Source organism: Rhipicephalus microplus, chromosome 10 (genome assembly GCF_043290135.1).
Source record: "Rhipicephalus microplus isolate Deutch F79 chromosome 10, USDA_Rmic, whole genome shotgun sequence".
Taxonomy (NCBI): domain Eukaryota; kingdom Metazoa; phylum Arthropoda; class Arachnida; order Ixodida; family Ixodidae; genus Rhipicephalus; species Rhipicephalus microplus.
The window spans coordinates 3,165,851-3,179,192 of NC_134709.1; the positions used below are offsets into that span (position 1 = coordinate 3,165,851).

Here is a 13,342-nt window from a genome sequence, read left to right on the forward strand (position 1 = left end):
AGTGGGAAGTATGCCTGTGTTATCTGGAATAAGTTGTGATTTTGGGGCACACTTTCTGTGAGCACAACACGCGCCTCGACCTCATGCTGAACTGCCTAAGTAAAGTACGCTTGGTGCTCAACTCAAAGAAATGTCATTTTGGAAAGCGCCAAACAATTGTCCTTGGACACTTGGTGAACAAAGAAGGCATACGACCGGATCTTGCAAAGACGGCTGCAGTGGAGGCATTCAAGCAACCTCACTGAGTGAAAGAACTACGCAGCTTTTTAGGCCTCTGCTCATACTTCTGTCGATTCATTCCTAGATTTGCCAATATCGTGCACCCACTCACATGCCTGCTTCAGAAAGGCGTGCCATTTGACTGGACTCCGAAATGTGTGTCCGCTTTTTCCGAGTTGAAGTTCCTTTTGACATCCCATCCGATTCTTCGACACTACGATCCTCTGGCTCCCACAGAACTTCACACAGACGCTAGCAATGTCGGTGTAGGCGCCATGTTGGTCCAATGCTTGGATACCCAAGAACATGTCGTTTTATATGAAAGTGGCTCGCTAAGCAAGTTTGAGCGTAACTACACCAACACAGAGCAAGAATGCCTCGCAGTAGTCTTCGCAGTGCAGCGCTTCCAGTCCTACCTGTACGGACGCCCATTTACCATCATGACAGACCACCATTCTCTCTGCTGGTTGGTCAATCTGCGTGACCCATCTGGTCGGCTGGCACACTGGGCACTTCGTCTACAAGAATATGGCTTCACGGCTTTCTATAAAAGCGGCCGACGCCACGTCGACGCAGATTGTCTTTCGCCACTATCGCTTCCAACGATGGAATGTGACGGGGGCAATTTCGACACCTCCATCGCATCACTGAACCAACCATTTCCCGACACCAATGCCTTTAAGATTGAGCAGCAAAGGGACCGCACCATACAGGAGCTCCTTCTTACTGAGTCAAGATTATCGGCGACTCGCTTCTGCATGTGCGACGGGCTTGTGTACAAAAAGAACTATGCTACGACCGACTTGCGATCTCTTCTCGTGGTTCCGAAGAGTCTTCGTGTTTCCGTCTTGCAGGGTATGCATGATGACCTAACCTCGGGCAATCTAGGCACAGCGAAAACTCTTTGCCGGCTTCAAGAAAAATTTTACTGGCCAAAAACGCGCCAGACGACAGAACGGTACGTCTCTAGTTGCAACGAGTGTCAACGCAGCAAGCGCCCTACTAGTGCTCCTCCAGGGCGACTACATCCTATTCCACCCCTAGAACTCCATTTGAGCAAGTTGGGATTGACCTTCTAGGGCCCTTTCCGAGGTCTTCTAGTGGCAATCGCTGGATAGTTGTATGTACCGATCACTTAACACGGTACTGCGAGACAGCTACTATACCATCGGCAACTGCAGCTGATGTGTGTTTATTCATGCTGCATTTTGTGGTTCGATATGGACCTCCTAAAATTGTTATCAGTGATCGTAGGCGACAATTCACTGCAGACGTGGTGGAAGAGATGATTCGTCTATGTGCTTCAAGCTTTCGGCAGTCTACCCCACATCATCCCCAAACAAATGGCCTGACGGAACGAACTAACAGGACCCTCACAAACATGCTATGTATGACGCAGCAGATCACAAGAACTGGGACGGCGTGCTACCTTTTGTCACTTACGCATTTAACACCGCACAGCATGAAGCTCCCAGCTACGGTCTGTTCTTTCTTCTGTATGCTCGGCTGCCTCGTCATACCCTGGATACAGTCTTCCCGTTTTTGGACCACCACGATTCCGGCATATCCGAGATCGTCTGCCGTGCAGAAGAAGCCCGACGTCTTGCTTACCTGCGCACCCTCGCTTCGCAAGATCGCTGGAAGACACGTTTTGATCTTCAATGTCGACACCTGATTTATACCTAATTGTGGAGACCTCATGTTGCTGTGGGTGCCAATTAGGAAACGTGGGTTGTGTGAAAAATTGGTGGCGCACTGTGCGGGACCACCAGGCAAGTCAGAGTCTCTTTGGGAATATAGCGCTTCAAACGTGCTATGTGGACAAGTTCACTCTTTGCAGATCGTCGGCCATTTGAATGAAGACGTGCTATGCAGCAAGTTAAATTGCTTATACAGTCTACAACAACATAAGGTCCCGCATAGTGCGCCACCAATTTTTGTGATTTGACTGCATATGTGATATGACTATTTTGCGAGCCATAATCTCAGTACTGGCACACGATGTACATCTGGTGGAAGTTTGGGGTGCATCCACACTCGAAACAATGTATTGCCCAATGGCTACTTGTTTTGGTCCTAATGTTGGAATGTTCACGCGCTTGTTTTGTTTAATCTATGTCAGATTTGTTTTCACGATGTGTTTTTACTATGAATGTGTACGAACAATCTCACGTTCACACACTTCTTGGCTTGTGATTTACACACAACACTGAATGAAGGAGAGCAGGTAAGGAAAACAGCGATCTTTATTTGACTAGAGAACAGTGGTGATAAAAAAAGCGAGCTATGTACACATTATGCAGAGGGTGTTGTCCTGTACAGAAAAAGGGGGGCCTGCCTCAGCTAGAGCCAAACACTGGGTAGGCCATAGTAGTCTTGAGCAGTTGGTTGTGCTCTTCAAGAGAGTTGTGCGCATAGTGCTGCACCAAGCTACGCAACGTGGGATGAGTGGTGAGAGGCTCAATAAAGCCATAGCCACGTTCAGTGCGTAGAATAAGGCAGTGGTGCACCTCCCCCTCAGCCACGATGGACAACGCAAACTGCCCCGGGTTCTTGCTGGGTCTCACGAGAAAAGTACCGTCGCATCGACCCTTGAGCAGACGAATGGCTTGGCTTCGATCACAGTCGGCCACGAACCAGCTACTGTCAGTAGACACCTCTTCCGAACCACCGCTCCTCCTGCAATGTGAATTTAATTGAGTTTACTGTATTTATTGAAATACCACGAAAAGTTGAGGGGCACGAGAACTATTCAGGGAAATTATTTCATAAAAACGTACAGAGGGGAAAAAAAAAAACTAAGTAGCCCAAAATAGAGATTATCCCTCCAGCAACCAAATACAAGAAGTTTTGAGAAATCACACACAGCAAGATTTATGTGCAAACACACGAACCACTAGCAAATAGTGCCCCAAGAATCTCTGCGGAGAGACCGTTGACGTAATCAATGATTGTGGCTTCAACCTGAAAATATTTCACGGAGGGCCCGACGAGCCTTGTAGGCAGCTTGCAGCTGCTTATGCGGCCGCTGCTAGTAGCAGGGCTGCAACAGCCAAAATAGAATTTGTAGCCATTTTTGGAGCAGCAGAATCTTGCTTTTGGAGCACAAAAATACAAACTTGGAGCAGGTTACGGGAAATAAAACATGTAGTTTTTATCACAAAAGACCGAATTCGGAGCAAAGAAGGAGAAGGCTCACATTCAGAAAAACAAATGTGCAAGTCATTCACCGTCTCCTAAATCATGCAGAGTAAACATGAGAACTGGTGTTTCAATAGAACTAGTCGTTCATCTACTCCACTGAACAAACAACGACGAAGTCCACATCAGCACTTGCCGCTCCTGTCAAATCCTTTGACAAAATCTATGAATTAAAATGCAGGTCTGCCAACCTAGCGACACTGAAATTCAAGAGATTAGTGAAAGATGAGAAGTAGGGCTGAAAAAAAAAAAAAAAGAGGTGCGCAAATTTTTTTCTTTTTTTTCCCTTTAGGGTGGCAGAAGTGTCATACACTGCACCAAATGATTGCCAGTAACTTTTTCAGACATCAGCATCATACTAATGCTCAAAATTATGCGGTAGTATACATGCCTGAGTAATTGAACGAAATTTACTGTCCTGTGAGTAATGCTAACAGCCTCTTTCAAATCATAATATGCTTTTTCGCAGGGTGCCGGTGTATTGGGACGAAGGTGGTTTAGGCACATTCTGCACGGGTTGGAACAAGGTCAAATTTTCAAACACTGCTACGCCCCCCCCCCCCCCCCCTTTTTACAATGGGGGTTAGGTTTACGGCATAACATCTCAGCTCGCTCGCAAGACGTTCTGCCAGAAAAAGTAACAGAGGCGCACGCCCGTTAGTCCGGCGACAGCACCAGATATATATCACCGGGACGACGCAACTAATGCAACTTTAAGACAGGAAACTGTTTCATGTGCCATTGCTATGGCGACCAACGTGGTCGAGCGTTCACAGCACGTCGACTCTTTTTGCGCGCAGTAAATGCGGTATGCGCTCCCAGCTCTAGTTGATAACATGTCATAGACAATTTTACAGACCAGAAAGTTGATATTTCCTGCGAAGCGTTCCTGGCTATGGCAGCGCATTTTTGCCGAAGTTGTGTCGTGCCCTCGATAGGTATTCGTTGCGGTTAGCAGACCAATGGGTGCTCTGCTTTGTTACTTTATCTGCCTGATCGTGTCTCGTGAGTGCCCTGACCTAATCGGATTAAGGGTAGCGTGTTAGCTTAATAGGTTACCATGGTTTAAGCTTAAGAGTCTGCACGCTTGGATTGATTGATGATCAAACTGCAGGTGGGCAACTTGGCTCCATCGCTGAAATTATTACAACTGAGAAAATTGAGGCTCGTCGGGCATCTTGGCACAGCGTGGCCCAACTTCAGTAAATATTATGGTTTTGGCAAAGCTCGGCACAAAGATGAAGAATTATATGAAATTGGCACAATTGGCATAGCAGTCGCACCCCAAAACTCGTCGCCTGCGAAGTGTCTGAGTGCCTGTCGGCTGTCTTTAGAAGCAGCTATGGCGCATCAAAAGGTGTATTTGAGAGCATAATTCTGAGTTCAGACATCATTGTTAGTTCAATTTTTTTATTTCCGGAAACTGCGAGGTTCCAATGGCTTTTAGTAAATATCCAATGCTGACGAAACAAACATGCAATATATTGAGCGCGAGGACATACCGTGGAGTCATCTGCCGGAATCCTTCTATAACGTATAAAACGACATCACGTGGTACCGGCTGTGCGACGTGTTTGACAACTCACGTGATTCAGGCTGTCCCGCCGTGGCTGTTGTCGCTTCACAAGCGTAGGTTCTTCCTATTGACTGCGAAACAATCTAGAGTGTTCACCAACAAATATTTTTAGCGAGCCAACAACGTATGGTAATCGCCGTGTCATGCACTTTCGACGGAGCACGTGCACATGGCGCTATAAACGCACAAGGTGAAGTGGCGCTCTGGTAAGAAAGGGTGCGTTGTTGTGAAAATTATATAGTAATATGTAAATCAAAGCATTCTCACATTGCGCAAACATTTATGCTTGCTAATTCAAGCGTGATGGCATGCACCGAACTCATGTTTTTGCGTGGAAAGTGCACAGCCAATACAGTAACGTTTTGATCAGGATAGACTGCCACGCAGGATTCACGCCAACAGCTCGCCCTATAGTTTTCAGAGCGGTACAAACCATTATTCTTCACAACAACCGTGTTTGTGCAACCTGCTACTTTCCCCATAATTATTGCTGGACCATTTTTTATAAGGCATATTTCAGTGGGTGGAACTTTATCTGCATATATTTTGTCTCCCTAATCCTCTCTTTCACTACATGTGCTTCTCTGCGCGAGGTATATTGATGTGATGCACGAACGTTACGATCATACCAGCTCGCACCGTTTTCTCGACTATTAATTACAAGTACTGTATCTTGCTCGCATTGACTCTGCTGGTCTCTGGCATCAACCAATTTGTCCACCAGGAGCTCAACACATTACGGCTGCTATCGGAAGAGACATCCGAATATGTAACGCAGAATGACAGCATTAGGACAAAATTATTTTCGCCACCCTGAGCCGCAGACATCTTGAAAAGTCCTGTCAGCCTGTAAATAAATTGCAAATTCCTATGTGTAAACTTCCGGATAGTACCACATCATAATGATCAGATATCAACGCAGTACAAAAAGTATTTTGTGAAAGTGCTTGCTGCACACCCGATAATCAATGCCAGGTTGTTTCCTTTTTTGAGCACGCTATCGAACATGCATATTTTTGGTTTTAGCGTATGCACGAAAACTGACACCCTGGCGAGAAGCAACACATCGCATCATGCGTTCATTTAAGCATAGAAGGGCCGAACAGAATGGTTGCTGCAATTCCACACTTCTGGAATTGTTCTTTCTAGCCTGGTACAAATGAAGGCGATTCCTATGCCTACAGATCCGCGAAGCACATCGTCATACATACTATACATTTTATCTACTATTCCAGACGCCAATCTTTGCGAAAGCATGTACATGCTCAAGAAAAAAAAAAAGTGGCCGCTAACACACCTGAGGATAAATGCAGTTATTTCACCAATTTCAGTTTTATCATAGAAGTGTATCGGTGTCTCGACGTTTCCGAAAAGCTAATTTACTTAAGGCTCACTCGAATGCGTGCGGTAGTGCGGCAACTAGGGTATAAAAAACCTGCAAGTTAGAAAAGGAAGTGACCCTCTGTAGAAACCAAGCACGCTGCACTGACAACAGCAGAAGCGAGTCACATGATGGCATTTATTACGTCATAGCGACAAGCACTCTCCTCTTCAGTGGTCGCCCTCACTCCCAATATATTGTCGCGTGTGAAAAAGAGAGACCTTGGGCTGGGAATACCACGTAGTCACAGAGACACAGGTCAGTGACGCTACAGAACCAAATAGTCCCAACGAGAGCGCGCGCCGTTTCAAACGACTTCCTCGTTCGTTTCTCCTGGATGTGGGCTCGTGCTCGCTGCAGTTTATGGCCAGGTGGCATTATTCCTCCACTGAAAGAAAAAAGCATCGCCCCGATGCTCGCGCAACTGGTAGTGCATAAGCGAAAGGAAACCAAACGAGCACACTATGGGCACACTTAATAAGACAAAAAAAAAAAAAAAAACACGACACAGTCGTACTAACGCATAAGTACAGCTTGAGCCGTACAATGAGAACGATATCTAGGTAGTGCTTTTGACACTGGGACAACATGACTTCACCACTTTGTAGGGTGCAAAGTAGCGACTCGGGAGTGACCAGTCGATGGCAAAGATGTAGCGTCGTGCATCTGCAGTTTGTTGCGTGATATGCAGGCTTGCTAACTGTCAAGCTTCTTCGGCACACTGAGCAAGCTGCTCAGCGCCAGGTGTGACCGACCCATCGTAATCGCGTGGCAACATGGCGTCTAGCATGGTCTGGACCTCACGCCCGTAGACGAGACGAAACGGTGCGATTTGTGTCGTTTCTCGAATGGCAGTGTTATATGCGAATGTTATGTATGGGAGGACCTGATCCTATGTCTCGTGCCAAACGTCCACATACATGGATAACATATCGCCGATGGTCTTGTTAAGTCGCTCTGTCAAGCCGTTAGTCTGCAGGTGATATGCAGTCTTCTTGTGATGGCTCGTGAAGCTTAGTTTGAATACATTGTCAACGAGCTGAGCCATGAAAGCTGTTCAGCGATCACGCAAGACAGGGACGTGCTATGGCGAAGAACGATCTGTTTGACGAAAAACTGAGCAACATTGGAAGCTGTAGCTCGTTGGAGGGCTCTTGTCGCAGCGTATCTCGTTAGATAAACTGTTGCTACAATTATCCCCTTGTTACTGGTAGATGACAGAGGAAATGGCCCCTGTAAATACACTCCTACTTGATCGAACGGCACTCTTGGTGGTGTGATTGATTGCAGCAGCAGGCTTCAGTGGCAGAGATTTGCAATGTTGACATTCACGGCAGCTTTTCACATATCGCTTGACGTACATACAGACCTGCCAACCCCACAGTTCTCAAAGTACTACAGGAGATGAGAAAAAAAAAAAAAACTAAAGCTGGGTATGAAAATACTGAAATGCCATTGTAATTCCAGGGACCGTCTCACCTTAAAATATAAAAGAAACATTTGACAAAAGCACGAAACATTCTTCAGTCTCGGAAGTAGAGGCGTGGGCTAGCATAGAGGCCGTTGCAGTCACAACGCCTTTCTTCTCTGTTTGCCTGGACGGTTTTGAATTTGCTTAGGAGCTGTAACTGACACGGACATTTGTGTCCAGTGTTGGTCTTTTGCACTGATGACTTCTCTGTTTCATTTGCACGCCTCTAATGGCCAGTGTGAATGTTACATTGTTTGCTGGTAACTTGGAAACCTGCCCTGAGGGCCTTACTTGACTATGGAAGAAACGAAGCAGTGGCTGCCGTTCATCCACAAGCCGTTTCAGGCTCCCTCCGAGAGAAAGCCATCGGGTGCTGACATGCTTCAAAATTTTCTTGGCCTCTACATCGTGGAGACTGAAAAAGCGTATCCTTCATTTTTGAGCTTTTTTTTTTCAAGGTAGTAGAAGATGCCAACTAGCACCTCATCCACGTTCATTGGAGGCCATAATGGCAATGTTCTCATGGTCTTTTAACACAGCTGCAACTCCGTTTTTCAATCCAATCATGACTGGTGTATTATCACACGCCATGCTGATGTAGTTCTCAAGTGGTATCTTTTTGCTCATTAGAATGTTCACAACAAGCGCACCCATGTTTCGTCCCGTGGAGTCACTTTCGAGGGCAGGCATCACGAGCAAGGCAGTGCGAATAGTGCTATCTCAGAATGTCACCACGATTGTATACCGTTTTGCATCATTGCTCCCATCAGTGGCGACCGAGAACAAAGCGTGCTGTAGGTGACTTATAACTTCATCAATAGCTTTGTTGGCCATCTCCTTCACAATTGCCATAGTCTTCGTATGAGCGCAGGCGTCGTTCTTAGCTTTCTTCGAGTCCGGAAACATTTTTCGAAAGAGGTCTCCAGCATGACCAGCAGCCGTGAACAGTATGTTGTGTTTAATCAGGAACACAGTAAAAAGGCACTCTGCTCTAGTTGTAGCATTGAGATCCGCTCTGCTAAAGAGCCCTCCAAGTTTCTCGTCGAAGTGCACAAGTTCCGCCAAGTCCTTGTGTTTCTTCGTACTCAGATGTAGTACAACATCTAGGCGACCAACGTGTGAAATGCTCACGTCACAGCAGCACAAACTACAAAATGCATACCACTCACCTTTACGCAAGCTCCTAATAGATAGAAAGTCAGTCGAATAGCTGGGAATAAAAACTTGAAATTATTTCTTCCGAGACATCTCGTGAGCTTATGCCACAGCTCCATAAAAAGTGCAAAAAGTAACAAATCAAGTCGAGCACATTTCCGCCATCCGCGAAGCCGATGCGATTTGACTTGGACTCTAAATGAATACAAGCCAGTACAGTGTTGCCTGCATGGTCTTACAAAAAATGCTGAATTTAACAGTCAGTTGAAATTTGGGGGCAGGGTGTAGCTTTTTCAGTTTTTTTGACAGAAAAGAAGAAAAATTGTAAAAGTATAGTTGCTGTTACGATAATCGTAAAAATGTGCTGAAAATCGGGCACTTTACGATAAAATCGTAAAACTTCGCAAGTATGTACAGAGCAAGCTTTGGTCAGTAGTACGCCTGTCGAACTCTGGCAAGAGTTCAGGAAGAACCTAGATGACCGGATGCGAGCTCGTCGCGGCAGGCCAAAAGAATGCAGTCTCGCATGTCAGAAGTGACCACTAGCAGGTAGGCTTTCCCATTGCCGTTCGAGTTTGTTTTGTACAAGACACCATTTCGTAGGCAGAACGAAGAGAGATTGCAAGAAAGGTGTCGAGGTACGGGTGTGTTGCGTCCTTCTAGACTGTCAATGATTGCGCGAATCTTGACGTTATCGTGTTGTCATGCGATCAAGTCTGCTGCGGTGAGGACTCTGAAGAAGCCGCTGTCATCCTCACTGTCAGGATCCCAAACTGCAGTAGGTGCACGGGACTAGTAATCAGCATCTACCTGCTTGCGGCCTGATTTGTAGCCGATGGTGAGGTTAAACTCCTGCAAAGGAAGACTCCATCGTACCAGACCCCCAGGCGGGTTCGTAAATTGGTTAACCAGCACAATGAATGATAATGAGTCACTGTTTTGAAGTGACGACTGTAGAGGTAAGGCTTGAATTTCATGGTCCCCCACACTACTGCTAGGCACTCCTTCTCCGAAGTGGAATAGTTCATCTCGGTGCGAAAAATTTTACGGCTGGCGTAGGCTATTATGTGCTCAGTGCCTTCTTGATGTTGGACAAGCACGGCGCCGAGACACCTATATTGCTTGCGTCGTTATGAACTTCAATGGTTGGCCCGGAATTCCCCTCCTGTCTTTCTTGCTCCGTGGCCCAGGCAAATCATACAGAACCGGATAGGACAATTATTACTGAATGTCACCGTGTCGTCCCTTGGGAGCAATCCTCCCTGTCACTGAATTTCTCTGTGCGTTCGTGCTGTCTTGGCACCACCTAAAGACAGCGCTTTTGAAACGCATTTGTGCTGCATTGAAGTCAAGTTCAAGTCAAGCGGCGTTTCTGAATACGGGGGACAGACACTGCAAACCCACCAGTGGGAAGCCCAGGCCAGCGCTCGGTAAAAGACACGTTCACGCAGCTTCCTTAAGTTGACATAAAAAAAAAACATGCACTAACGGGCGCATCCGCGATGTGCGTGCTCGAGAAGCGCGGAGCAGACGTTTTATCTGTCGTACGCGTCACTTTTGGTCAACCGTAATGCCTTATTTTTTGTAGTTTTGGATAAAAAAAAACCGTCGTTTGCAATTTTTTTCAAAGGCAAGCGGTTGTATTTCGAAGGCGAAATTTGGCAGGCAGCACTACCTCTAGCTAGACTATTAATATAATGACTTTTTGTGAAGTGCCAAATTTCGTTGCAATCAGCCTTTAAATGTTCATGAACACCGAGCCTAACAACGTGGCTGTGGCGTCGAAGCCATGTGCACTTGTCTCGCATCCGATTAATGCCAAATTTTGCCCGAAAATATCACACTACGACGATATCACACCATACAATCGCAAAGACAAGTAGACGTATAATGCACTAAAAAAGGTACAGTAGTAGATAACTAGGAGGCATGTTTGTTTGAAAGCAGTGAGTGATGTGTTGCCATCATACGGCCGGCAAGGAGCTGCGTAGCGAGGCCGCTTTTGTGCCATAGTGACCACTCTTCATTCTTGTGTTACTCTATGGTACAGATATCGAACACCAGCTCGTGCGCATGGCGAGCATGGCAACACCGGCACTAGGGCTCCTTGTGGATGAGCTCAAGCCATGGAGAAAGAATATTCGAGAAGGTAAAACTGCACTGACTTGGGCGTCCTAAAAACATAACAAAATCGGGCACAGCACTTACGTGCCCTTTGTCTACTAACTCCACAAGCAGAGAAAGAAAAACGCACGTGCCATTTGCACCCAAGTGGATGTACTTACTCGTCGGATCCAAATTTTAACGCGACGGCATTCGAAATCTCATTTTGCAGAAATGTCGGCATCGGCGTCATTGTCATTGAAAAGCAGACACTGCCCGTGATCGCAAGATCACGATGCAATTAAAATAAACAGGCATGTTAACTTCGAGCCACCAAAGTACCTGTCCTTGCATGATCTGCACGTTTTTGTGAGTGTGCATATGTATGTGTGCGTCCATGTGTGTGTGATCAGGTGTCAAGTACGGGGTCAGGTAAGAACGCTGACTCTTTCGTTGTGTCCAGAACTGCGCCGCCATCAAGCTCGTCCCAATAGCACTGTCTGTATATGCCCGTGTCCACCCTCGGTCTTTCCTTGCTATGGTACAAGCTAACACCTCAAAGCTCACTGGCCTTCTATGAACTTTGAGGGCAATTGCCGTGTTCTTGCAGGATATGCCTGCCTGCTGTTTCAGTTCGGCACAACACACGCTGCATTCCAAAGAACAACAGGTCGAAATATTCAAAGCATTCTCCTTCGTCGAGGCGTGTAAAAAGCGGCGCATGCAGACGCCGAGGAATCGTCTAAATAGGCTCCTTGTTGGAAACTTTCCCTCCCAAGGCCACCTGCGCATGCACATGCACAACATGCGAGCGAGGAGCGAAAGGTGCGTGCATGTGCAGGTGCAGACGTCTGCTCAGGGACAATTCAGCAGCTCATTTCAGGTGTTGTGTGGCCTCTACAGACAGAAATCTGAGATTATACAATGTACATAGAGCTATTGCAATTTTTATGTGTCGCCTCCGTAGAAGCACATGTAAAAGATGGGAACATGCCGAAAGCATCATTTAGCAAGTTTCAGTGTCTTCCTTAATGCTGTGGCGTCGCCATGGTGCGCTGTTGTGGCCTGGTAGTTTCTCCTCCTCAAATATTCTTGCTCAGTGCGTCAAGCCTTATTGTTCGATATAACAATACAATTTGTTGGTATCGCATTAATTGATAAGAGCTTTAGTCAAACTAACAAATTGTATCTTTTGAACCCCATGTCACATAACTCAATAGAATGCTGGCTAAAGGAACAATGACCACTCCAGTTGCCAAAGCGGTTTTCATGCTGTCAGTTATCTAAACGCGAAGTAGAGGTTAGTAGAACAGAACATTAATGAGAAGTCTTATTATGCCTCGAGATACAGCCAGCAACTGCAACCTTTGAGCGACGCAGCCTCCCCCACCCCTAAAAGAACGAAGCAATAAATAAATGCGATGTCGTGGTGTTCTTCTTTTTGTTCAGTGTTTAACCATCAGTTACTGACTCTGGAAAGCGGGGGGCTCACGTGTAACATGGCATTGCCGTTTCACAGTGGGCCTTGCGAGAAGAGCCGCCAGCGATGGCCCCATCACGGAAAGCTGCGCGTATCAAAACCGAATTGCGGCAGCTCTGACTAGGTGGCATGCTTTCTTTATTGAGATGACACTTTAAAATAAAGCACGCAAAAATTTAGTATTCGAACCCTAGCAATCCTAAGTTCCAAAGGGCAGGGTCTTTGGGGGATTTTACCGCAACGGCGATTACAATCACGGATGTGTTGGTGGAAGGCATTACGAAAAAGCTTTTCTGAATGAATATCGAGGAATAGAGTATACTAGAAGAAAAGCGTCAATGCGTTTCCAGCTTTCTTCTATGGACGCGAAGCAGAGAAAATTAGATCGCAATGCCTAGAAGTAGACGTGTCAGACATTATAATAAGGGTAATAATAATAATAATAATATTAATAATAAAAGGCATGACATAACCCAGCAAGCCCCTGTTAATGGCTCTTCTAGCCTAACCAGAAGGCCTTCAAGCCGAGCCGAAATCATGGCCTAGACTGTTAAGGTGCTGACACCCCCTGTAAAGTTGTTTGTGCCGTATGGCGCATGCATCTCGCGAAGAAGCCGTATTTCGGGGTCGCGGCTATTGCGCGATAGGTGGCGTTGTGTACACGAACGACTATCGTCATTACCATGGTTGTTAAAGTGGTAGCGCCTGCAGTGACCCCTGGTGGCATGCAAGCCTTGGTGGCGGTGCACAGGAAAT

General features: G+C 46.4%; 1 protein-coding gene across 4 annotated transcripts in view; it reads right to left on the minus strand.

Moving 5' to 3' along the window:
* Window positions 1–2,447: 2,447 nt before the first annotated feature.
* Window positions 2,448–13,342, minus strand: part of Pi3K21B (phosphatidylinositol 3-kinase regulatory subunit alpha) — a 165,667-nt gene continuing 154,772 nt past the window's right edge. For all 4 annotated transcript variants that reach the window (XM_075874876.1, XM_037432170.2, XM_075874877.1 and 1 more), the window contains one exon: window positions 2,448–2,898. In XM_075874876.1, coding sequence (XP_075730991.1) covers window positions 2,559–2,898 — 340 coding nt within the window. In that variant the 3' untranslated portion in view covers window positions 2,448–2,558. The remainder of the gene's footprint in view (window positions 2,899–13,342) is intronic.